This window comes from Melozone crissalis, unplaced genomic scaffold (assembly GCF_028551555.1).
Source record: "Melozone crissalis strain CALT ecotype California unplaced genomic scaffold, PUWL_Pcris_2 ptg000042l_1, whole genome shotgun sequence".
Taxonomy (NCBI): domain Eukaryota; kingdom Metazoa; phylum Chordata; class Aves; order Passeriformes; family Passerellidae; genus Melozone; species Melozone crissalis.
The window spans coordinates 36,028,263-36,056,030 of record NW_026535820.1 but is presented as its reverse complement, the minus strand read 5'-3'; the positions used below and the strand labels follow the sequence as shown (position 1 = coordinate 36,056,030).

At 37.3% G+C, this 27,768-nt stretch overlaps 1 protein-coding gene across 3 annotated transcripts in view; it reads right to left on the bottom strand.

Annotated features, from left to right (window-relative positions):
• Positions 1–27,768, bottom strand: part of PTPN3 (protein tyrosine phosphatase non-receptor type 3) — a 119,142-nt gene that overhangs the window by 75,396 nt on the left and 15,978 nt on the right. For 2 of the 3 annotated variants that reach the window (XM_054285198.1, XM_054285199.1), the window contains exons 2-7: positions 14,458–14,612; positions 3,873–3,980; positions 3,676–3,733; positions 2,528–2,606; positions 1,121–1,165; positions 150–202 (exon numbers count right to left, since the gene is read on the bottom strand). In XM_054285198.1, coding sequence (XP_054141173.1) covers positions 150–202; positions 1,121–1,165; positions 2,528–2,606; positions 3,676–3,733; positions 3,873–3,980; positions 14,458–14,595 — 481 coding nt within the window. In that variant the 5' untranslated portion in view covers positions 14,596–14,612. The remainder of the gene's footprint in view (positions 1–149; positions 203–1,120; positions 1,166–2,527; positions 2,607–3,675; positions 3,734–3,872; positions 3,981–14,457; positions 14,613–27,768) is intronic. The other variant, XM_054285201.1, reaches the window with a different exon arrangement.

Sequence of the window (27,768 nt, the reverse complement as noted above, 5' to 3'; positions counted from 1 at the left end):
AGGCTGCTCTAATAACCTTCACCTGCATACTGAATACTCTGCACAAATAGATAAGGAAAGAAATCTTTCCTGACTTTTCAGTGCCAAAGACCCGAGAAAGTAGTTAGTCAATAAATTTATCAACAAAATAATGGTTGATTATTACTTACATTGTACTGCATATGATGCTAGGACAACAGCAGAATTAATGGGACATGACAATCTGGAAAGGAGAGGAAATAATTCTATTTAAATATAGGCTGTATGTATGTCTTATTGAAACTGTCTCACAATTAGTTCAGTATGTGAAGACTAATTTATCTTCAGAAGAGTATCTGATTTTTTCTTACTAAGTTTGATTGTTAAAGCACAGTACAAGATATTAAACAGATATTAAAGTGAATGGAAGGAACTAATCAGAAAAGGACAAGCTCAAGCTCTTGCTGGATGCTTAGTCACGAAAGAAAAAGGAGAAAATATTTTATGAGGCTCTGGACATTACTTTAATAGGTATATTCTGGTGTATTTAAAATGAGACACAAACATTAAAATACCCAAGTGACAAGTACAAAGACAGCTCTGATCTTATGACCAAAACTGACTCTATATAAGAAAAAAAAGCCAACACCGGAAGGCAACTGACATTTGGCAGCAAATACTTGGACCATGTTTTCCTTGTTACTTTTTTTAAATATACAAACACATAGAAATCACAGCCAAATAAACCATCGGGTATATGCCCACCATACAGGTAATATAACCCTGAAATGAGAAACAACAGCATGAACTGCCCGTTACTATTCCTGATCACTGCACTAGGTATTGGGTCCCCAGGTTTGGAATTCCATGCCTGGCACACCAAGCCTTGCATAAATATTTCTGTGGCTGATGTTGAGCCTGTTGACACACAGCATCTCCTACAGCTCATTCACAACAGACTTCTAAACCATTCTTAATAAGTGAGTTATGAGAAAATTTGTAACATTTCCTAGCAACATGATTTTCCTTTAAAGCAATGTTTCACAAGCCATATTTATGGTATAACTGGGATAATTTTACAGCAACAATACCCTTAAGTCAAAGGCTTTTTAATTTTATTTTAAAAAAGAATTATAGAGAAAGTGAAGATTCGTCTTATTACCTTCCCTCTGCAATATCAATCTTCAACTGCAGAAAGAATAAATGCCTAGAAAATAATTTTTAGGAAAAGAAACAAATGTGCATTTATTTTTAAATTGTATGATTTAAATAGCTACATATATTAGTTTTACTTAATTAAATTTCCCAGCAAGCTATACAAACAGATGAACAAATATTAGTGGCATTTACAAATACGTAATCATACACCCACTTACTCTCACAACATTTTTAATGATCTTTGGCAGTTTCTACTGCAACTCCAAAGCCACAGTATTAATGCTGCAATTGACTCTACAAAAACCAAATCACAACTGAACTGGGCTCTTTTTCTCCCTGGAATAATCATTTGAATGCAAATTAAAAAAAAAAAAAATAAAAAAGGCAAAACACCCCAAATCTCAACCAAGGCTGACTGTGAGAGTCTATCTTGGAGCTATTCAGTGGAGGATGAGACATTTCTCTAGCAGCTTATGCTGACAAAAAGCTCTTAAAGAATTCTCCAAGAGCAGTTTAGTCTTCCTCTTCTCAGTGTGTTTGACAATGTTAGTTTATGGTGATATTGAAGAGTGGGCATGTGAAGAACTTTAAAGAGCAGATCTTAGAATAATTTCAGTTTTAAACTGCAGAACAGCTTAAAAGTGCATGATTAACAATTACCAAAACAAGTCAAAAGCTAAATTTTCTACAAGAAATATAATTTCACATGTTGTACTACTTATATTCCCAAGTCACTGAAATTAATAAGCAATGAAAGTGCTACAGAAATGCCAGATTAATGGCCAGATTAACACGTGCCTTCAAATTCTAAACTCCAAATTACAGGCACTGAACAAAACAAGTATTCAATTAAAACCTTGTGACAAATTAATTGCAAATTGCTTACCATTCATGCACCTCACCACCCCAAAAACTCAAAGACAGGTTTAAAAATAAAAGTTCAGAAGTCTATTGTAAACTGAAGCATTATACATATTTGCATGTTACAAGTAATGGGCAAACTAGAAAACAAGAACTGTTATCAGTTCTTCACCAAAAAAAATAAACCACACCCTCCCACACCCTCAGCACTAAATCTACTACACATGTTCAAAACTGACTCAATGTTGATACAAAACTTCTAAGATAGACAGACCTAGGGCATGCAGACCCAAGAAAAAAAAATTCAAGACACAAATAAATGTACTTTTAACACCGACATCTTTGTAGTAACTTACACTCCAGCTGTACCTCAGAGTTGTAAGCTGTGTACATCAGAAACTACTCATTTGAGCATGCCATCAAGCTCTCCATTCCAAATGCATTCAATACCAAGAGTAATAGAAAGTTACCCATGTAATAAAGCATAATTTGCCAAGGTGCAGACATGGGTAAGACACATTCTTAGTTCATGAAGGCAAATAGAAGTTACCTGGTTTGTTCTTGCTGAAGTGTATTAGGATCAGGTATAAAAAACCTTACACGAAAATGAAGTGTGCAGGGAAAACCTCCTGCAATATTTTAGAAGAGCAAATCAATGTTTAGTTTAAAACAGAAAGAGCGTAATATTTTAATTTCTATATCTACAGAAAAATTACATGAACAGACACATAGAAATCTCATGCATTTTTTTCATGAAACTCAAAGAAACTATGCAAAGTCTCTCCTGATGCCCAAACTGCAAATTTCAAAAGAAAATACTCTCAAATGTCGTAACACTTTAAATGAAAGTACTTCACCTGTGCTACATAAAAGGCATTACTGAGCTTCCTTTGCCTCCTAAGTATTAGAAGAGAGAAAAGCACTAAACATATTTAAGGTATCTCAGTTGGGATAATGCTCAGTTCTATCAAACACACAAATACATTAAATTACAGCAGTCCAACATGCTACTTTTGTATATGAATTGAAATAAGAACGCATGATCTGTAGCACAACATAGAAATGAGAGTGCTGAAAAGCATATCTCAAGTGTCACATCCCAAACTGGGACAGTGCCACTCAGTGCCACTCCTAAGCTGCTCTCTGGCCAGGGTTATGCTGGCTGACCTCTCCCTCTGGATAGGCATTCTGTGTTACCCAAAGCTGCATAAAACAAGACATGCTAGAACAACAGATGCACCTGGAAGTGTGTGGCGTTGGTTTTTTTGGCTAGTTTTTTTTTAATAAAAATGCATAAATTTGGGGGTTCTTATTGTATGTGAGATAAGAAATTCTCAGAACACAAACCTGGCTATTCCTCCCTCAATCAAAAACCCTCTTCCTTTGCTTCCCTCTCAGGAGGAATTCACTGGCACCACAATATGACTATTGCTTTCATGGCCATCTAAGCATGTCTAACACTGCTCAGAAACCAGGTTTAGCTGCTATTATAGCACCAAAGTTAATGATCTAACAAGTCTTATTCCCACTCAGGTAGGAGTAAGGAGAAGAAGAAGAATCTGTTGAAAAGACTGGAAGACACAAGACTTGCTCTTGAAAAAAAATCTACCATTTGGACAACATGCATTTGTTCTAGCCATAAAAATGTAGAAAAACAGCACTGTAAATTACAATCAAGATAGTAAAAATAAGTCTTACCTTTTAACTGTTTTCTAATAGGTTTGCTTGGTTCAAGCCATCGCTGTGAAATGAAAAACTATTAGATGGATTAAAAATAGTTACAAATAAATACTGTTTATGTGCATGTGTGTGCATGAATATGTGTGTATACATACTTGTGTATATATTTATACACACATATACATGCACACACATTTATTATTTACTATACTTACAGGTGAATCTACTGAAGTCTCGTTTTGCTGTAAGCCAAAATATTCTTTCTCTGTCACACCCAGCTGGTTATAGGTCATATCCAACAAAATCTGTCCAGTGTCTTGTTTCTGAAAACAAGAAAAGTTTAAGTGAAATCTGCAACACTTATACATTTTAAGATACAATTAATTGAAGCTTGTTTAGTTTTGGTTTTTTTCCTAATATAACTCAGGAATAAAATAGCTGCTAATTCATCAGTTCAAAGTTTTTCAGCAATAAGAACATTATTCTGATAAAGGTTCGGGTTTCTTTCCAAAATACTTTAGGCACATGAAATTTCCTAATATGAACAGACATGTATTCCAGCCCTTGACGTGAGTGCAGCAAATTAATTGCAAGCAGGTCACCCGTCCCTTGCCCACAGTGGGAGCCATGCCCTTCCCTGGAGTGGCAGCCTGCAGGGATGGCTTGCAGACACACAGGGCTGCTCTGGCCGCTGCTGTCACCACAAAGCAGCATGCTGTGCTTCCACATCAGCTAATAAAAGGCAAAGTAAGTATACACCAGGATGGGGAAAAAAAGGAGGGGGATCCTGTGATCCAGCCATGAGATCCCATAAATCAGCCTCCACTCTCACCTGGCCCTTTGTGTCCACGTGCTCAGCTGCCATTCAGCCACCCCATTTTCTGCCCAGATGTCCCCCGTGACAGGAATCACAGAAGAACTGGTGCAACATGGTCTCAAACAGGCAGCAGAGATCAGAAGTCTAATGATGGTATAATTTCCTCCAAACCAAAAAAAGAATCTCCATGCCATGGCATTGTGGAGAACAGATCAACAAACTTCTGCCAAAGAACACCATGAACCAATTCTATTTTAAAAAGCCACCAAACACCAAGTCAAAAAACAAACCCCCCTCAACAAGACTGCAATCCTAAATATGCTAATAAGTAATAGGTTTTAAGTCAAGATTTTTCCAAATGTCTCTCTGAAAAGCAGAAATAATCTGCATACAAAAACCCCAACCCAAACAAACAAAAACTCAGAGGAAAATTATTTGAACTGCAAAAGACAAGCAGTTTATTCTTGAACAAATTTCTTAAAAATTCAGCTCTGGTTTTATTACGCTCCAATTCCTTAAGAAAAAGTCTTGCTTTTTGAAAATAATCTCTTGAAACAAAGGACAATGTATAAGCCACATTACTGTGGCTGGCCCCAGTCTTGCTCAATATGTAAGTGTTCACTTATAAGCCAATTCAATTCTTTGCTTAAACATTTTTTTTTAATAAAATAGCCCAGTAAGGCCTGTTCAGAAGACAGATTTTATAATTTTTTTAATGGGGTACAACACTATTATGATTGAGTGCTTAACCACATTGTATTCCATAGTCTTTCCTTATCTCATAGGAGCAATATTCCTATTTAAAAAGATGGGAAAAGAAAAACAAAATTTCAAGCAAAGGACACCCACTTGGCCCATGTTATTTTGGAGGATCATCCAACATTTTCTACTGCTAGAGCAGAACTCCTAGCAGCTCATTTGTGACTTCAATGTTCAGAGTTACCATATAACTGTTGGCTTCCCATGAAAAGCTGTGCCCATTTTTCTGGAATAAAGTCACGTGTGGAGAAAACAATGTAGGCAACACCCAGATGTTGAGACTACCTTTTCCTCTCCAGCACTCTCCCATCTTACGTAACTTTCAGAGAAAACAGTTGAGATCTCAAATTAAATGTGAGTCCCCACAGGCCTATAAAGGCTGTGTGGCCACTGAGAGCAGCAGCTGTGCACCCTCCTTTTAACCCAGCTGCACATTCCCACTCCCCACCTTTCAAACAGGCTGCTGCCCTAGTCAAACCACAGCATTGATCAAATCCCACTTTTTTTCTGAAAAAGCATAGACCTAACATCCAGCTTAGAAACTGAACTGCCAGTCACAGGTAAGGACCATGCAAATGTGCATTCCTATTCACACAAAGCCATGGCACCATGCACCTGTCAGGCAGCTCTGTTCATCAGTGGCATTGCTTCCACCATGCAGACTGAGATTTGTCCATCAGAAATTATCCATGTGTGTACACAAGAGGGCCCCATGGAAACAGCAGATTGCACCTTATGAAATAATGGGCATTTCCTGACATCTGTAAGCTCATGTCTAGCACTGAGCATATTCATTTCCCCAGGGTTGAGTTTTCAGAAGCAGAAAGTTAAAACACTTTTAAGTGTCATCATGACACCTGCACAACTCAGAAGCCTAATTTAATTGGACACCTATGGTGTGAACTTTTGACAGGATCTAAACGAGCTCCTGAAGTTATATTATGACCGAAAGCAGTAATTACAGGGGATGGGATAGATATTTGGATGAAAGAAGGTGTTCAGGAATATCAGGTTTCATTATAAATTGAGCAGGAACAAGACCACAGAGGGTGGATTCTTCTGCTAATTTTTAGTTTGAATTTCAACACTTCCTATTCCTTTTGGTCTCCTTTCTTCACAACAGCATTATCTCCAAATTCCTTTTTCAATTTCCATGCTTCCAGTCTTTCATCTCAATTCAGATCCCTTCACTTTCTCTCTCCCCAGCCCCTCACAATTGCATTCCTGCCTCTCCCCCAGCATATATGAATTGCTAAGCCTTCCCATTATTTCCCTGTAAAGACAAGCAAGCTCCCCACTATGACATCTTCCTCAGCAGAGTTCTTTCTTTGCAATGTTCCCATGGGTCTCCCAACCCTAAACCCAGCTGTTCAGCCAGCACTAGTCTCATCCACCTACACATCTATTTACTTCTCTTCTTCCTCTCCACATTTCCTAGAAAAAAAAATATTTCCAGCATTACTTTTATGTGGTTCTAGTTCTTGCCCTCTGGTACTAAATGCACAGTTTGTTTTTTTGGTTTTTTTTTTTTTCCCCAGGGCCTAGACCAAGCATCCAGTCAAGAAATCTAAGCTAAATAAAAGATGTTATGTTAAATTGTTCAAGTCTTGTTAAAATTCTCGGTTATAAAGGGGTTTGTTGTTTTTCAAGGAAATGTTTATTTAATTAATTTTGGTATTGCTTTAAGAAACATTTGAATTATTTTTTGGTCTATGTACCTAAAAATGGCCACACAACTCATGCTGCACAATCTTCAACTTACTTTGTAAATTAGCAGATTTGAGACCTAGGTGTAAAGTGAGGCAGGTTATGCACGTCACATCAGAGCTTCTGAATTTTGACATCCATTCCAATACAATTCATAGCCACAGCATATTCAAATATTGCAATGTGTCAAGTGCTTTACAACACATCCTATTTTCACTCCCCTGTGCCATAGGAGGGCAAAACCAACATGAACATTGCTCAGCTATACTGGGCATTAGAATCAAGTTCTCCTTAACCCTACAATCCATTAGGGCAAATATCTAAGGCATTCCTAATTAAGCCCCTGTTTTTCTATAGTGTAATTTAGAAAATTATGTGTCTTCCTCACTAGCCTGTGCTGCTGCAATGACACAAATTCTTAAGAATTTCAAAGTTTTTACTGAAAAGAAACATTTTCAAGAAGTTTGTGTGTTTCCACCTGAAAAGAACTATTTATTTCACCTTTATGAAATCTACCAATCCTTATTCTGAAGTATTAAAAGCTTTGCATCAGCCACCTCATAACCACAACTATTCACCTCCATTTAAATCTGTCTTCAAATCAATTACAGCTTATGTTGGATAGGCCAAAAATTAATACTTCATGCACTCATAATTAACACCTGTTACATTCTACTCATGCCACAACAAGTTCCTACAACATTTAGGGAATTTCAGTTAGTCAAATTCAATTTCTAGTAAGTTAAACAACTGTGAAGAGAAAAATGCCCTCCATTACTTTGTAATGTCAAATACTGCCTAGAACCTGGAGTGATCAAGACTCATTGCCCTAAGAACTGCATAAACTTAAGTGGAAATTGTTAGAACCTTGGACTAAAGAGGTAAATCTGCATGCAAAGTTCTTCAGTTGTTAACTTTTACAAGGGAAGTGGAACAAAGTGACCATTTTGGAGGACAGCGCAATGTAAAGCATATCTCCCTGTCCTCTGCAGCAGCTTTGCCCCCACTCTCTGGTAATGATAACCTCCCAGTTAAGCACCACCTAAGCTTTTGCAAATTCAGTCTGACTTCAGACACAATGCCCACTGTCCACCACGTGCTGTTTGAGGTCATCCTTTCCTAATTTAGCCTGTAACACTCCTTTGCAACCAGACAGCCTATGTCCTTTGGTCCTAAAAGGTGCATGAGCCTGAACACAGAGCTACCACTTTCTTTTCATTTCTGCAGTAATTTAACACACAGCTAATTTGCTCTTCTGCTATCTCTGTCCTTGTCTCTTCCTGGAATTTATTTACCAACCTGATGCTCTTATTCAACTGTGGAAGATTTTGTTCATCTAGAATAAACAGAACTGGCTTTTTTTTCCTAAGGTACAGTCTTCTGCAGAGCAGCCTAGTTTTACTTTCTATGCCTGCCTGATAGGAACTTCCCTCTTTTGTCTGCAAGCGGCCAGGATCCACATGTGACATTCCCAGGAGGGTTGCCTCAATGCCAAGACTAACACTGCTAATACTTCCTTGACACTGGGTGAAGATTCTTGCCTGGTGCATGAAAGCACTCACCTTTTCAGAACAGTAATACATGAGCAGCTCAGTCTGCAAACTGCCACTGCTCTCTATTGTTTGCAACTGAAAATTGAGCTTAAAAAAACATTACCTCATCTCATGAAAGCTATTAGTTTACACTACTGATTCTCCTCACTGCAATTACTCCTTGTTCAAGATAACCTGCTACCTCATATTCCTGTATCTTTTTGTTGTTAATAAGGCCTCAAACTTAATATTTTTGATATTTTGAAAAAGTTTCAAGAGCAACACATTAAGGAAATCTGACAGTCAAGAACTCCCTTTAATGCCCTTGCACTATTTAATATCTCCTTCTCACCTAGATCTACAGCCACCTCCTCAGCCAACTCCTGGCCCACCCTGTAATGTTTCTAGATTCCATATTTTTTAGCACAGTATTTTCCTACATAAAGGTCATACAAAATATTTGTCGAAGGACAGCGTTTTAACCCACTGCATTTCCTCTGCGTCACAAAAATGATTTAAAACAAACATATATATGAGGTTAGTCATTCCATTCTAACTTTAGAAAAATTTCCCCTCCACTAATTCTTTCCTTCAGCATTTATTATGAAGTCTTGCCCCACAAAGGGCTAAGACTAATAAGCCAGCTGTAGGGCAGATCACTTTCTCACTGTCCTCAGAGGCATCATCAAATTTCATACTGTCTTACTGCTTTCCAGTCAAGTATACTGACCTGACTCAATACAAAACTAAATATTTGCTGCCAGCCTGAAACTTCATACAGCAGTTCTTTCAACATGCAGGGACACAGAGTAGCATTAAACCATCCTGTATTATCAAACAAGTAGGAAAACTTGGTGACAGATACACAAAAATTCTGCAAGACTGCATTTTTCTATGAATGGTTTAAAATTATAAAACTCACACCCACAGTCAAAAAGAACCTCTAAGACTTGTACCTCAGTTGATTATTTTAAACATACCATGAGTAATTGTGTGTGTTCATTTTAACCATCATATTCCTTCTCAAATACTGGAAGAAGAAACTTAACTGAGGTGCAAGGAAAAGAAAAAAATTCCTTACAATTCAAGCTTCAATTCTTGCAACTTTTTGAATTATTACAGCCTCATCATTTTATTTCTAGAAGGAAACACTATTACTAAAAGACAACTGCTCTAAAAGCAAAAGTCCCAGCTATTTAGACAAAAACATAGAAAATGCAATTCAGAAGTGATCTGCCACTCTCAGTTTTATACCTTCTCAAAAGTCAGTTTACTTGAGAGATGCTTCCCAAGTGGTCATTCCTGGTAAATGAGTCAAAGTAGAGCAAAACCAGAAAATACCTGCATGTTTATATCAAAAGTTACAGATAAATTTACATTATTGCACAATGTAATATACATAACATAATAAATACCTATTAAACACACTCATACATGGTATATGAACAAATTCTATATATATCAGAATGACAGCTAACATTACCTCCAGGTGAAAAGCCTATGCATTATAGTCTTAGAACACGACAGAGGTAACAATAGGGACAGAGGTGAGTTAACCTTACCATAAAACTGAAACACCCAAAATTTACTAGGGGGCTTCAAGAAAGCCTGGATATAATTGAAGTCAAGTGCAACATTCAGCACTGAATGCAGTCAAGTCTTTGCCTCAAATGTGGTTTTGAAATAACATTTCAAATTCTCAGCTTCCATGCACCTTCAGTTTTTTGCCCAGACTTTGGACATGTTCCATGTAAGTACTGGAACACATAACAGTGGAACAAGAAAGACCATGTCAGCCTTGCATAGTTAACATACTCTGTGGACGGTAAGCAATGCGGTGGAATGTGTCTATCTGTTCTCCTATGCGAACTTTCTTGATAACGATATCCTACAATCAGCACATAATACAGGTTATACTGATGAACTCTTTGTGATACCATGAATCCAAATTTCAGATTCACTGCAACTGTGGTATAACACTTTTATATACAAACATCGAACAAAATAGCTCATCACTTCACTACTCTGCCAAAGTAATAAGTCCAGGAGAAAAGCAGTGCTGCTCTCTTGCAATTAAATCTTTGTTTACAGCTAGTCAGAATACCAATATTCTTTGGGATAAATGATTAATGAGAACAACTTTTAAGAAAGGAAATTTTGCAGCTATCTTCAGGTTTCTCAATAGATAGAAAGTTCCTCTGGTTACATCCATATGCAAAATCTACCTTCTTTTTTCCTTTGTCCAGGTTTACAGTACTTGGTTTTTATTCCCCTCCTACAGACAGAACCACTGGGAAAACAAAGTAACATTTGAAATATCTTTCAGCAGAATGATTAAGAAGAAAGTTACATATAGGTGTAACTACAAAAGTGCCATGCCATCTGGTAACAAAATGTGATGCAAATCAGCTCTGTAGGCTCTATAAAGATCTTGTTCCTAGAGAACGAAATTAAAGTTTTATCTCTATTCTCCCTGTTCTACTCTCTGAAAGATTCAGTATTTTGAGATACCATTAATGTTCTACCACCATTTTCAAAGATGTTAGTACTAGTTCAAAATTCCAAAACATACAAGTTTTAATCAGTGTTGTAAGTTTAGACTATTTAATCAATTGTTTTTCTATTAAATTTAAATCCACCCCATATTTTGTAGTCTCGAGCATATGTACATTGTCAACAAGATAACAGAAATGACAACATAGGAATATCCATTTGTTTAAACTTACAGTAAATTTATCTTAAGTTTCTTCTTACCCATGAGATTTGTTTTCTTTAATGTTATTTTCCTATATACTCCCCTTATGACTTTGAAAGAAAGAAATCCTTTTGCAGTAAGAATTCTGTGTTCAGAGAGCTGCTACATGACAAGCAATGCTCAGCTGGTTCCATCCCACTGTCTTTAGAACGAGAGAACTCTCCAATTCCACTTATGCTAATATATGGACAAAGGCCAAGCTTCAAGCATTCTGCTTTTCCACTGTTACTTTCTACTATTTGTTGATGAAAATATAATTGTGTCAATGAACATAAAGCATACTTATGCATATGTAAATATTAGCCTAATGTTAGTTCAAAGTGCAACATCTATCCACATTTTGAAGCTTCACAGACCAGAACCAGGTACCACTAAAACACAAACAACCCTGAAGAATTCTCAACTTTAATTTTCCACTGATAATATTGACATTCTTTAAAGAGAAAACACTGAACTCTATGCTTTAGAAGAAGCGATCCTGTTCAGGTCTAGTTCTCCAAATTCTGACAGATGAGAAAAATTCAACATATTTCAGCAATAATTGTAAAAGCAGAGAAAGTAAAAAACCTAGAAAACTTATTTAAAATATCCAAAACTCAGTGTACATATTTTTATCCATATATCTTGTATCTATGTCTAGTCTCTTCAGAAAGCACCTTCATTTTAATAATGTACTACTACATCATTTAATATATTTCTGCTTATTTTTCTTCTGGATAATTATGCCATGTGATATCCATATTTAATTTCTTTAAAATATGGAACTGTCAATTAACACATCATCCAGAAATGAATTAAATGTGGAGAAAAATATCTTGATACGAGAAACAGCTTATCTGAAGCAACAAAGAAGATTTCACTAGTGGGGAAAATCTGTTCAGAGCAAAACTTTTTGTTTTTCAATAAGTACATGTCCTTCAGTTCATGACCAGCTGATGCCCAGACTGACCACAGACCCAAATTATTCTTTGGTCTCTTTGGTCACAGAGATAAAACTGAATTATGTTGGCAATTAAAATAAACACACAAACACAGAGTCAGGCTGAATTTTTCTGCTAATGTAAGCAGAACTTGGATACAGAAATTTTCTGCAGCTGGTTTCAAATCCTTTTGAGAAATGGACCTTATGACAATTCCAGAGTGTGGCAAAGCCTATTCTTAGGCTGATATCAAGGTTAGATAATCAAGAAGGGCCATCCCTCACAGAAAAGTACAGCCTCCCTCATTACCAGCTCAGTACTCAAAGAACACAAATCTGCAAAACCCTTTTCTTAGGCCATAACACAGCAGGGTAGCTGCACTCCCTGCTTGTTTCATGCAGAGCAGTAATGAGTCCTACATCACCCCTGTGAACAGCTCAGCATCACAGCTGCAGTAAAGGAGGCCCTTACAACTCCTGGATGGAGGAGGCAACCAGCAGTGACACCCTAAGGATACACTGAAGTTCGGGAGAGAAATCAGTTGGGTTCAGAATTTCAAAAAAAAATCATAGAATGGTTTTGGTTGGAAGAAACCTTAAATATCATCTGGTTCCAACTCCCCTACCATGGCCAGGGACACCTTCCACTACTCCAAGTTGTTCAAAGTCCCATCCAGCCTGGCCTGGGACACTTTCAAGGATGGGACAGCTGCAACTTCTCTGGGCAACCCATTCCAGTGCTTCACCACCCTCACGGCAAAGAATTTCTTCCTAATATCTCATCTAATCTACCCTCTCTAAGTTGGAAGCTAGTCCCCTCTTGTTGTATCACTACATGCCCTTGTACAAAGTCCCTCTCCAGCTTTCTTTAGGTACCAGAAAGCTGCTTTAAGGTCTACACAGTTCCTTCTCAATGGCTCCCTTTTTGCACTCACTGCCTAAAGGAGGAAATGGGGAACAAATTTCACTTGTATAGTGCTAGGCTTCAGGCCAAGCACTACACTTAAAGCTGTGTAAACATCTGTTTACAAATTTGTTTACAAAGAAAAAATATACTACTATGCATGGATTTAAAACCATTTTGAATTCCTCACTTTACACAGATCCTTGTGCAGGGCAGGTGGCAATTATGCCAGCTCACTGACAGACAAGACAATTCCTAGGGCATGGCGGAGACAAACAATGGAAACTATATATTAACATGTTGGTCCTCCTCTTACTCTCCTTCTTCTCCACTTCCCAATATTACACACATATATGAACACATAGCATGTAAAATACGTACTAAAATCAGACTAATTCTGGATATGGTGAAAATAACTTCTTTAACCTATCAGATAATTTATATTTCAATCAATATCCAATGTCCAACAGACAAAGTTAAAAAACAAAATAAGTCTGCAGAGAACTGCAATAAGACTTGGGAAAATACAACTTTTGGGTGCACTTTTGAATGTCCTATTAGAAAGCATGGTGTAGTGTAAGATATCTAAACAATACAACTTCTTCAGCCAAATGCTTCTTCTCAAATAAGGTAAATTGGATAAAATAAGTATCATATTAAAAAATACACACAAATCTTACACACAATTCTACTTAACTGTATCCACAGTTTTTCTGCATGGTAAAATAATTCTACTGAAAGCTGATTCAGAAGTTTCCCTTGTTTTCATTTAAAAATGAACAGATATTTTAAATCAGTACTAAAGGTTATAAACTTTGCAGAATAAAATACATTAAAAATACAGAGTACAAGCCTCCATTAACTCCCTTTCCCTCCCCACACCCAAAAAAAGAGACCGTACTGAAGTACAAAAGACTGAACAGAATAGTCCTACTGAGCCACAATGTTTTCACTGTTTACATCTTTGCATTTCTGAAAATATGTACTGACATCACTACAGGAATTGATAAAGCCTCCTTCTTTCAGGAGGAGTCCTTTTTACTAGTCCTTTGAAGGAGAAGCATATCCCAATTGAGGAGTTTCCTTTAAATATTAATTACTTATGCACACTTGATAATGATCACCAGATCTGTTTCTTTGTGGTTCCCATATCATATAGAAGACCTTTATCCAGACATAATCTGCATGCCAAGATTTTATGACATTGAAGTTGGTTGGCTTGAAAGTAAATTAAAACAGCACTTTTTAAATCCACTTCATAATCAGTAATTCTGCAATTTGTTATGACAAAGCTACATCTTTAACATCTTTTGGAGATACCACACCTCAGGGAGGGTCCCATATTTCATCTGCAGCTTTCAAACAAATTTCTATGTATTTAAAAAGAAAGTAGTTTTCCAAACTTACGTTGACTTTGAAGCTTTGTACTGAGCCATCCAAAAAGTGGACGTTACAGATTATTTCTGATCGGGTTTTCTCTTTTGGTAGCTCTGATGCTCGTATGTTATTTATCCTCCCACCTAAGGCTCGTAAACGGGAGTTCATAACTATTGCTGAATAACCTATAAAACAAAAATTATTTTTAATGACAGTTCTTATAATTCTCTATATTTGTTTTTCAGAGTAGCTTACAACATCATGAAAACCTCATTACACCCCAAGCTAACAAATGCTTCTTATAGAAAAGAATAAGTTGTAAACCAGAACATAAATGCATAAATATGGAGGGGTTCCCATACTGTAAATGGGAACATTATCAAGAAAATTACAGGTAATCCCTGCAATGTATACCTGGGTTAGGCATGAGTCACTGCCTTAGTTTAAATCAGTAAAAAACCCCAAACAGCTACTATAATGTAGGAAGGCAACATCAATACAAGTTTTTATCATCTGTAACTAGGAAACCCCTTACCCCCTTTTACATTTCCTACATATTTCTGCATTTACAAGACAAGTTCCACTACAATAATTCTGTTTACTCTCAGCTGACAAAACAGTCTTGAGTTAATGCAAATCAGGTACTATCAAGTAACACTTTGTTTCAGGAATATATATGCAAACACCATATGTAAGGCAAGCAGAACTAACTCTTAAAACATGTCAATATTTTACAGTCTAGCATACATAAATTCATGAAGCCAGAAATTAATATCAAAGAAGAACATCCCACAAGAAAACACTTCTTTTGTTGCTTAAGCTTTTTTCTTTTAAAAAAAAAAAACTCTTAATGAAAACCAAAACTCTAAAAACCAGTATTTACAAATTAAAACAAACAAAAGAACAACCCATCAAACAAAAAAAAAGCCATTCATTGAAATAAGAAGTGAATTAAATTCAGACAAGCCTGTAAACATTTCAAGCCTCTCTTCACTGGATCAGTTTACCAATTAACATCACGGCGTTTAAAGCCAGTTGGCAAGCGAAGCAGGGGATAGTTTTCCAGGTTAATTACCATACCAATTACCAAACCATTCCTCACTTATAAGGGGACAGCTACAAAGAGACTTGCATAATGCGAGTGTTACATAGACTGCTGGCCAAGCTAGACGGGACCTATATGAGCACTATTTTGCCATCTCCCCTTTTTTCTGTATCTGCCTTAAAACACAGGCTGGCTTTTCTTTTATGCAGCTACAGAAATTGACCAATTTAGAAAAAAAAATCACTCAAAATACCAAAGCATTGCCTCTACTACATATCTCTGTGAAAGGAAAACATGAAAAGCATGAAGAGCCATGAAATGTAAAATTGCATAAAGTGGTCTTTTTGGGGTTGCAAAGACAACAAAGCAGCGCAGTGATCCTTCTCCACTCAAGTCTGTGTAATCTATACTCAGAAGCAGCTAAAACAATTGCCTTCTCACAGACAGCTCAGAAGTCAGACACACACTGGCATTCAACACTTCCAACAACACTCATGGGTTTTTTTGTCAGCCAATTGATAGTTCACCATTGTATATTTTCTAAAATCAAAACTGTAAGCTATCAAGACTCATTTTTTTAGCCAGCATGCATTTTTTTCCTCAGAAAAGGTGTGGGTTGGGGGTTTTAGATGTTTCTTTTCTCTGGTTCTTTTTTTTTTCTTTTGTTTTTAAATGAGGGGATAAAAAGGAAGAGGTAATCTTTAGGAGAATTATGAACAATATTTCCATATAAACCACCAAACACTGCTATTGCTTTGAAATTTTTCTTGATATACAGTCTGCATTTAATCATAGTTTTGGTTTTGGGGTTTGAAAATGGGCTAATTCATGACTGGTTGCTGTTAAATAAAACATACAGTTATCCAATTATCAAGATTATACAAAAAGTTGATGACAAACTAGGATTGTAAAGGAAACCTTCAGTGTCACATTCTCTAATTTTCTAGCAGCTAAGTTTTAAACTAGTTATTCAGCACTATGTTCACCTTTCACCAAAAAGTCAAGTGGCTACATGAATTATACTACAAAGTCTTTTCTCCACTCTCCACCTCAGCTGGCAAAAAACACCTTCTCATTTGCAAAGTAGCTCTCTACCCACTAGTCCAGTGTTAAGTGGAAGGTTATCCTTCACTGTGGGCCAGCCACTAGATGAGAGAGAATGTTTTGGTAGCCAGATTCAAAGCTTCATCAGCCTGGCCTTAAGGGCTCAGTCTGCATTGCAACATCTAACAGTCCCTAACACAGACTTCTCCATTCCTGGGAGAAAGGCTATTTGACCCCTTTTGCTTATAATGCCCAACCTGTCTTACACTTCCACCATTCCCTCTCTCTATACCCTAATTATATTCAAACTTTGCCAGGCTTCAGCAGAGCACAAAAGCCCACAGGAGTCTCCAGCACCCTGCTCCTGACCTACCCACAGAGAGGGAGCAAACAGTGCTCAGCCCCTGAAGCCCTAGTGCAGAACATGCTTCAAGTTAACCTACACTTGGAGACCCTTCAGACATTTTGATACCTAAGTCTAAACCCTCTCCAGCATAGCATTATTTTTTCAAGTGTTACAATACAGCCAGATCTTGCTACTCACTTGTTCAAGTTTCACATGCAGAAGCCAATAAAATAGCACCAATAACATTTATATACAAATGTGCTTGCAATCCAGAAGAAAACAACAAGAATAAAAACACCAGCAAAAAAGAAAACTCTTATAACTGCAAAAAAATTAACCTGAATAAATCAAACTGAAGATTTTTACTTAAATGACTGTGCATAGTAGCACAAGTAATTACAGGTCCATTTCATACCACGGTGCCTCTATAGGAAACCCAGCCTATCTATCTCCTGGATAACCTAAGCTATCCAGGAGCTAACAGTAACACATGCTTTCATACTGCAGTTCATTATAAAATGAGAGGTGCTTAGTTTGAAATTTGCAGTCTTATGGTAGTTTTTCAGTTACCTCTGGTTTAACACCTTCAGGTGATCTGCTGGATGCTGGGTTATATGCCCCAAGTGAAGCAGTGAGTTGGAAATTTATCATGAGAAATTCAAACCTGCTAGTGTGACCAGTTTGCATTGGGTTCACAAATGAAAACCTGCAATTCCTTTATTTTTACCATTTTATGTAAAATCACACCAGGAACACAGAGTTCATAGTTTGTACTTATGGCAAGCAAAGAGCCCCAGCTGGGGCTGTCCTCAACAAAGCCAGCTGACCACAGGAACTGTGCCAAGACAGAGACAAATGGCTGAGTGTTTGGATGCCACAGCTATCAGTCAACTGGAGCTCAAGGGGACTAATCAAGGCCGAGGGAACTGCCACCAGCTGGAGTCCCCAGCAGAGAAAGCCACACCTTCTCCTTCCCACCTCCATGGCCTTGAGCACCACTGCGCCAAGTGAGCTCCTCAGGGAGCTGTGTTAGGAGTGTCACAGCACAGGAACCTGCCCACACCACTTTGCATGTCCCACCTCAGCGTGCCACATGCTCAGCAAGTCTGCAAGGAAACAACTTAGAGAATCCCTAGCCTAAAGGGCAAGGGAAGAAGAACAGGAGACAGGTGAGCAGCTGAGTTGTTGGCATCTGCTCCATGACTTTTCATCCATAAGTGAGCTGTTTAAAGTCGCATTTTAAATTGGGCCAGATTACTGGAATGGCTTATGGACCCCAATGCAACATGTAGAAGCACATGAAGGAACCTGCAATGGCAACTGCTTTTGGGGAAGGGAGAGGGGCCACTGAGATGCCCAGCACAACCAGAAACCTTACGCTTCTAAGACAAGGGCTCTTAAGCCCCAGCAATCACCCTCCAGCTCTGAGCAACCAGAACCAGCCATAACATGCAAATCTCAGTTCCTGTTTGTAGCCTCAGGAAGAAGGCTGATTCAGAAATGAAACCAAATTTTAAAAACCTGTAAGACAATTTAATATTATCAACAAGTCAGTACTTCAGTGATTTTTTCCCTTTCTCTAAAATAAGCATGTTTTCCCTAAAAAAAAACCCAGGAAGTTGGGAGGTATATTTTAATTAAACAAACAATCAAAACACATTGAAAACACAGTTATTTTCACAGTTATAAAGTATAAAACAAACATTCTATCCCATAATGAAATCATGCAGTAGGCTTACAGGAGACACAAATACAAGAACAGATATGGAAAGAAGTTAATGTTTTCCAAGTACATTAAACACATTTCTGGACAAGTTTGGTTATGCATGCCTTCTCCTACAGTAATGTTGCAGTCAAGCAGAACAAAAATAACATGTTTTCCTCATCTTTTGTATTGAAGACTGACTTTTAAAACTACTTTTTTTCCATACCAGCATTTGATTTCTTTGGAAATTGCTGGTAAAAAAGCATAAGACTCCATTATCAGTATAACTGCTATTAACATATTTTTTACCAAGTAATTAAATCAAGGGCAGATTTGCTGAGTATACACTCAAAGACCTTCTACATATAATCACACTATGTATAACTGCTATAGATTTGTTGGGTTTGTGATTGTTTGAGGCCTTTGTTGCTTTTTTGGGTTTTTTTAATAAATTATTTATTACCTCCACTTCTTCAGGTCAGTAGGGATAATTTACTCCTGTAAATGGGTACACTCATGTTTTTTGTAGGAGGAGACTACTGCACTAAGTTTCCTCAGTTTATTACAGTCTTGACTGAAAACACTGGCCTCTCAAAAATCAGAGATATTACAGAATCAGTGGGAATGTCATATACAAAAGGATAGTGCTTCCAACTCACTTTCATTGTCTGAGTGACCACCCCGACAAGGAAGGGGAAAACAGTAGTACTAATGACATTGTCAAGTCTTGTGTGCCCTTTCAATAACAGTGACATTTTATGGTTATCTGTTCCTTTACTTAAAAGGTACAAAATAACTGACATGGGAATGGAAAGAGGTATAACAAAGTAAAGGTGTCTTTGTGGCAATGTATATCCCTAAGAAAACTGATACAAATGCTCTTCAGCATGCATCAGCCCATGTAGTTAAGAATTACTTACACAGAGCCCTATCTATCATCAGTGCATCTTAATGACGACTAAATTATTCAGCCAGATTTTCCAAATAGAAGAATTAGGCTTAACTCACAACGTATGAAAACCAGGTTCTGCTTCCACCTTCTGCAGAGGAAATGCTTCATCTTTTTCACATTCCCAATAAGAAACTAAATGCCCCCCTATTAATAAAAAATTCAGCTCTTCTATTTCTCTTGGGAAAATCCCAAGAGGTATTTACCACAATACAAATTACCAAGCATTACTAAAGCAATAACCAAAGTAAAAGATAAACGTCATTTTGAGCAGTGGCTGCAGATCACCATTTTATCCTTATTTGCACTTATTTCTTCACCAAATTTTCCTGACATATTCATGTAAGTTATATAAAAGTAAGTGTGGAAGCCAGAAGCAACATGACCAAACTTCACATTACTTTAAAAAACAAAAGCTAAAAAAAAATCCGATCCAAAGCAATTAAACCATAAATATGGAACAAGCATGAAAGCTTTAGATGATTAAGCCTTACAGATTATGGTATAAAAATACCTCCAAACTGAGATACAAAGAATAAAAGACTTGTTGCAGCATGGCCTTCCTTAGAACAGGAATAAAGCTTAATATGCATATTGAAAGTTGGTGCATGTGTGTAGATACACACACAACTTCCAAAGCAGTAGCTGCAAGTTTTCAAACCACTTCTCTTTAAGAAGGGCAGCAATATCATTATAATAGAGACTCTTCACAACAAAGTTAAAATCAAAAATGAATTTTATTAAAGACTTGGTTTTCTTAGATTTGTTTCCAGTGGCTATGACACCTATGATATTTTCTAGCACAGCAAAACTACTTATCTGCCATGTAAGTAACCAATAGGTCTAGCTAAGTATTCTAAGAATGATATCAAAAATTGAACTACTAGTGCTTAAATCATTCTAGTTATCATCTTTGGTTTTCCAGAAAAAAAAAAAAAAAAAAACCTATCGGCAGAGATTCTTCATAGAAAATTAGTCCATATAAGCAAAAAACATAGGCATTTTGAAGTTATACCTCAAACAGACATAACACATATTGCCAGTTCATAATTTACCAGAACCAGCACAGAGCTGAGCAAAGAGAAAACATCCTTCCACAGTAAAATATAATGATACCTCTTCTTCATTTAATAGCCCTTAATGCCAGAGTTCACCCACAAATAAGCCTTCAGGGTAGACCACATACAGTGTGACACCTCTATTTGTTTATTTAGAGCGCACTTCAAAGCATTTTAGTTTCAATGAAGGTTGGTGCAAGGAAGAAAGGCTCATTCTAAAAACAAAAACCAGACCACAACTAATTGTGAATACTCTTTCCTCTTCTAATCAGCACAGAATTGGAATCTAGCTTTTTATTTCACTTTTAAAAGCCATAAGTAAATAAACTAAATTTGTTCCTAGGAATTTCTAGGAATCAGGTACCTACCTATCTACAGTAGTCATTGACTCTCAGAAGAGAATCCAATATATGCAGGTGAATAAATTTTAAAAAGTCCCTATACCACAACAAGAGGTTAGATGCTTAATTAGTGCATAAAAATAAGTAATTAAGTGATTTGCAAGCCTTCCCTGCACTTCATTTAGTTTTTCATTATAACACAACCCTGGTAAATTCATATTGCAAAGAGTTTTCATGGGAAATCCAGCTATTTTAAACTCTGGATTTAGCAAGACCAGACATGAATGTCAAAGACAGACCAGTAGAGATGGATGAGAGAGGAAATATGCCTTTTATCTCTAGCATTACACTGTACCCTGACTGACATGCCACTGAGACCCCACTAAACCAATATCATACTGAAGGTAATGCCAGCAGTGTGAGCAGCTGCAGTATCTGGTGCAGAAAAGCCATGCACCACAGTAAGCTACCAATCCTCATTTCAGTTCTGCTGCCTGGGACCTACAAACACTCATGCATCTGCACTGGGAACATTATTTCTGTTGGGGACCATCCTAAGTGGCAGAGTAAAAACACTAAGTGACCAAATTATCTTGAAAAAAAAAGGGAATAGTTACATCAAACATCTGTTCTGTATATACATATACATATATATTCATTCCAATACAAGTTTTAGAGACAAAGATTTCATTTCAACTTTTCTAAAGATCCTTCTTTCTTTCTGTCCTCCCCTTTTAAAAAAGGTCTACTTTATCTGTAAAGATTTACCAAAAAGATTTTTACCCAAAGAGTTGTAAAACATGCACAGCTTCAGCCATCCCAACAGTTCTTGCTGTTCAGACTGAAGAAGCAGAACAGGCTGCCATCAGGGTAACAGAGATTATTAGACCAAAATAACCATACCCTTTACATAGTAATAGCCTTTACATGGGGGACTGGGGGTTAGAAGGATTATCCCAGCCTTTCAGCAACATGCTCAGCAGCAAAGACTGCTTATCTGAAAACTTAATCTTGAAATCAGATAACCTAAAGGTAACTAAACTCTAGAAGAGCTTATTGGTGGAAAAACAATACTGACCATGAATTTCAGTGTAGTTCAGATCGTGTGTTTTTAACATCCCTTATTCCAACTTCTGAGGTAAATATTTTGGTCACATTTGATCAAAAAAGATTGTATGAATAACTCCTCAAACTTCCAAGGTATAAATCTGGTAATGCCAACTTCACAAATGCTCTTTTTCATACATACAATAAAACCACACAGATAAGGCACTGTAGGATCCAATGTGTCATTTCAGAGAGAATGAAGCATTATTGCTAGACCTGAGACACAGGACTAGCACAAGTAAAGACATGGTATCTACTGCATGCAGAATGACTGAGAGCAGAGAAACTAGTGGGAGGAAAAAGCAAGAGACCTGCTCCCTACATTGCTAAAATACTGTGAAATACAGGTGAGAACAAGACACACCTATAATGCTTTCACATTTTTTGCAGTTTTTACTGCTCATGTCAGAGATCTTTATGATGCTCATTTTCAAAAAGCGTTTCTAAAATAACACCTTCAGCCAGTGTGTTGAGGGCAGTAAACAGCATGCTGCTTCACTTCCTGCACGCTGCCAATCAAAGCATTCAGGAACTCTATGGCTTCCTCTATTGCCTGCCTCAGCTTTAAGCAAACCACAGAACAAAAGAAAATCATCTCACCAAAAAATGCAAGGGCTACCATTGCTTTATTTTCCAAATAATGCCTTTGGGAAGTAACTAACAATGTTACATGAGTTCAAAATAAAAACTGCAGAATGAAAGCCAAAGTTCACCTTCCCCAGCTTGGTAGTGCCTTACACTAACAACACTGAAGAGTGGAAGTGAACACTGAGTCAAAGTGAAAGCTGAGCACTGCAGTGCCCAGCTGTCAACATTTCCCATAAATATATGAGTTTATATAGAATAAGTAATTTACACCTTCAAATTTTCAAAACCAAGTAAATAAATATTCACCACTGAAATTTATAAAGACAAGCAACTAACATATTCAGAAATCTTAGTTACCAAATTAATCATCACACCCAAAACTGAAATACAAAAAATACCTCATTCTATTGGCAATGAGTCGTGTGTCATGAAACTTTTGTATGACACATAACATGAAACAAGAACCATCATGTCAATTCTCCTGCCAAGTAAAGTGTTACATTTAAGCAGAATTATAATCATCTGCATGACAGATTCAGGATGAGGTGTAGACAAATAACCAAAGCTTTAAGGATTAAAACATATTTCCAAAACATGCTTTTAGAGGGAAATTCTATGTTTTTACTATATGCATAGTATGATACTAATCAAACAGTCAAGAAACTTTCGGTTCTACTTCTGGTTTTAAAAATGCCCTAAAGTAAAACTGGGATTATTCACACAAATCTCACACTATCCACTATGCTTACAGGTTAATATAAATCTCTACCCCATATAGGGTAACATAAACAAATACATATAATTTTCACTTTTGAGAATGTTGGTGAGAGTGTCAGAAAAGTATCAAGTCCTCAGATAATGTTCCGTATGTCAGACACGCTCTATTCTGATAGCAACTTTGAACTGTTGTCCTCCACCTATGAGTTAAATCACAAACTGCAGAAAATGCCTCTTATGGTACAGGCATTTAAAAAAAAAACCCAAACACCAGCTTTCTAAAACAATCCTCTCCTCATATCTCAAATACATGCCTAGAGTAATTTTTCCTGTGCATATTAACCAGACAAATAAAAGAGACCTTTTACAACTTTTGCTTCCAATTAACACAGTATGTTTGTAGGTCAAAGCTACAGTTATCTAAGATTTCAGTCTTTCCAACAGGACTCATACCATTGTACCTCACAAATCAAAACATTGTAGGCAGAACAGAGTATAGACTCAACATAAAGGTGTGAATCTAGATGTTCACATACTATTTCTGATGCTGGCGCTATTGACATTTTGTGAACGGGTAGCTTTCCTCCGCCTCAAATTGAACATGGACCAGGACAGAAATAATTGGCAAAGCAAACTTTTGAAAACTTTGAAAAAGCAGGGGTATAGGTAGCTGGAGTGTGGATACACTTAAAAACTTGTTCTTCTACATAAGGTCTGAATGGCCCTTAAATCTGTCAGCTCAGAAATGCTGTTGGCAGTGGTGACTGCCATTTTTTTGCCAAGGGGGAAAGAAGGAAAGAAGGAAAGAAAACACCTTAATCATGGATTTGAGAGTATTAATGAGTACTAATGCCAAAGAAATCTAACTCAGCTTTTAAAGAAAACAGAAATTCCACAGAAAATTCAGTGCTGGATTGTTAAGAAATAGCCTGAAATTGAGAAATAGCCTGAAATTACAGATGACTGAAGTTTCCTTCGTGCATGGGCACAGTTGAGTAGCGGATCAAGACGTGCCACTGTTACCCAGTGGGCAATCTGCTCAATCTGCTTCTCAACACAACAATGACTGTGTACCATTCAAGCTTGGGAAGAAAAAGTCTTATCACTGGCAACAAAAAAACCCAGTTCGTACATTTTGCAAGAAAACATTTCAGACCTCAGAAGAAAACCTATCTTGTAAATTGTGTTAATGAACAAAAAACTCTTCAGAATTACTACGAATTATCTTTCTGAACCCAGATACTTCTTTTAGAACTTAAAGCTTAAAACTTCACAGAACTGTTTTCTATCCATTCCTGTTTCATATATTTTATAATACACATTCTGCTGCAAGCTTTTGAAATATATTCCGTTAAGCATGATAGAAGACTTCTGTTATAAAACCTATGGCTTCAAAAGGTCTCCAAAGGGATTTGGAACACAGCACAGGCAATCTGCAGTTAACCACAGAATACTATTGAAAAAGATTAAATGGTAGAATAATCAAATGACAGCAATTCTTCCTTTAAAAGAAAAAGGAAGGACACAATAGCAATCTGGAAATTGAAAGTTATGTTATGAAGGGGAACTTCAAGCTGTATGGAGAGAAAAAAGTATTTCTTTTAAAGACTATAATTCTATAATGCACCTTATACTCCAGCACTGTTCAAAATGATGAGTTCAGGAGATCCTCAAGTCTCACAAAACTAGTTGAAGGAATTACACAAAGTTCTACTTCATGATTATTGGGAAAGAATTTGAAAATGTGCTGCAGAAGTCTTGCATCTTAGAATCAAAATCTAAATCACATGATAAAATTAAAACACCTCCTGATACTTTGATCATAACGTCTTGTTTTTACATATTCAGATAAACAAAACTGAAGTTGTTCACGTAAGAAGTTTACTTGCCCTGTGAGGGGACTAAGGGAGAAAAACATCTCCAGAAAATTTACAACTTTTTATATGGGCATGTAGTGATAGGAAAAGGGGTAATGACTTAGACTAAAAGAGGAGAAATTCAGTTTAGATATCAGGCAGAAAATCTTCACTGTGAGGATGGTAAGGCACTAGGATGGGTTGCCCACAGAAGCTGTGGATGCCCCACCCCTGGAAGTGTTCAAGACCAGGCAGCATTGAGCTTTGAGCAACCTGGTCTAGCAACCTGGAAGGTATTCCTGCTCATGGTAGAGGTCTGGAACTAGGTGATCTTTAGGGCCCCTCCCAACCCAACCCATTATATTTGATTTGTAAGTCAAGAAGAAAAAGCTGTGGAAAGCCAGTCTAGGAATATCTACATTTTGTAAGCACTCGCCAGAGATGAACAGCTTACTGCCATTCTTTCCTCTCTTCATCTCATCTTCCACCCGCATTTATGACTAATAGAAGTATTCGTATTTTAAGCTTACGAAAGCACACTCTCTCTTCCCTTTTCAGGTTGTTTCACAGACCTCAAAACATCTAGTATCACAAGAATTTGTATCAATAAGATCAAACTGTTCTCCAGGACCTGCAGGAGCACTGACAGAAGCTCTGCAGCTTTTGTACAAGTCGTCCTCCTGCTGCACAAAGAGAATAGGCAAACAAAAAAAAAAAAACAACATTGCCATCCAAACTGGATAGACATTTTTCCAATTCCTGCATGTGCTTCGACATCCTTACTTTAAAAGAAGAAAGTAATTCCTCCATACAGTGAAGAAAAGATAAAGTAAACATACTACAGAACACGTCCTAGCTTGCAAACAATTTGTGCTTTCTGGTTTTCCATAAGTATTTAAACAATGTATGTTTCAAACCAGCAAAATCCAAACATTTACATCTTTACATCCCTGTTAGACAATTTTTTGACCACCCTACAAGATTAACATACACCCTGCGACCATGGTGCACCACACTAGAAGGAGACTGCTCCAAAAAGCACTCACCTAAAAGAGATGCTCCTGCATCTTCCCTCCACTGCAAATCCAGTGCCAGCTATCTCTTGGTCATTTTCTTCCTTTCAACACATAACTTCAGGCCCCAAAGAGCCAAAAAGCAACTTGCCAGTCAGGATTCAACAAGGTTTTGGTGCCAAGCTCAGGCTGGACACCCATGTCCTTGGCAGCACAGATACCTCCCTAGACCAGGGAAGGCAGAGCATTCCTCCACCATCACAGTCTGGAGTGAGTATATTGGGACAACTTTTAGACAAATACCCCCTAAACCTTCTGCCATGAGGCCACCAAAGCAGAGTGAGCATGAGCCATGCAATCCAAACTGGAGTATGGGGGAGTACAACTGAATGGATTAGAGTGAGATTTTGTAAAGGAGTCTGGTAAAGAACTTGCTTGCTCTTGGGTGAAGTACTGCTTTGGTTTTGTTGGGAAACAGGGAAGGGGGGCTGTTTTAGGGTTTTTGGTGTTTTGTTGTTTCTTCTCCAATTCTTCTACTGACATATAACACTGGCAAAAGTAATTCAGCCCACTTAGGTCCTTTTTGTTCATTTTTAAAATAGCTGTCCAGCAAATGGGCATTTATAAAAAAGCCTCCTGTTGCCATCTGAAGTAATGCAAGTCTCTTCAGCCTTGTTAAAACTCCCATGCAGAGCCAAGATCACATAATTTAGAGATTTAAACCATCTCATTTTTGAGAATGCATCCCTACGTATCAACTGCTGCTATTTTTCAGAGTTTATAATTCAGAGCCTAGTTTGGTTTTTAAGTTCCAAATCATTCAGTGCACAATACACTGCCAAGCACTTTCAAACAAACACACCAAATTTTGCCAAGTAGATCTGACATGCCCCAAGCCTTTCTATTTCAGTTTTTGTATTCCTGGCTGGCAGGTAGAATATTTATCTACTTCCCACAAAGCAATCTTAGCATGCTGTGGCAACCGATTACAGAGGAATGCAGGCACTAGGCCAGCATTGCTGGTTTATACTGAAACAGGAGCAAAAAAAGGAGAGCTCTGCTTACAGTCCTGAGATCCGGTATCTCTCCCAGTTTCCTCACTGCTCAGCACTTTTACAATGCAGAGGTAATGGGCAATGCCTCCCTACAGGCAAAGTCCTCAAAACCTAATGTGGAAGGGCTGGGAGAGGAAGAGGGATTTGGCTGCAGCATCTCATCAGGTTAGAACCATGATCACAGAATAGGTGGAATGAGAAACAGGACAGAAGTCCACAACTACTAATGGTTTTTTGCCCTTGTGTTTGTTTCATGACCAGAAGTACATTTTAAAGGAAAGGCATCAAAACAAGGACTACTTGAAAACACAGTACTGTATTTCTAGTTTTGCTTAAGACTAGTCAATTGACCAGAAATGAGCAGTACAGCAAATCAATGACAAACCAGCCTTTTTTCCTGGAAAGAGCTGATCATCATGAAACCTTTAATGGAGAAATTAATTTGAAATGGGCTCTTCAATGTCATCAAGCTTATTTTACCTTAGCAACTGAATAAAGGAGATTAGCAACTTGATTT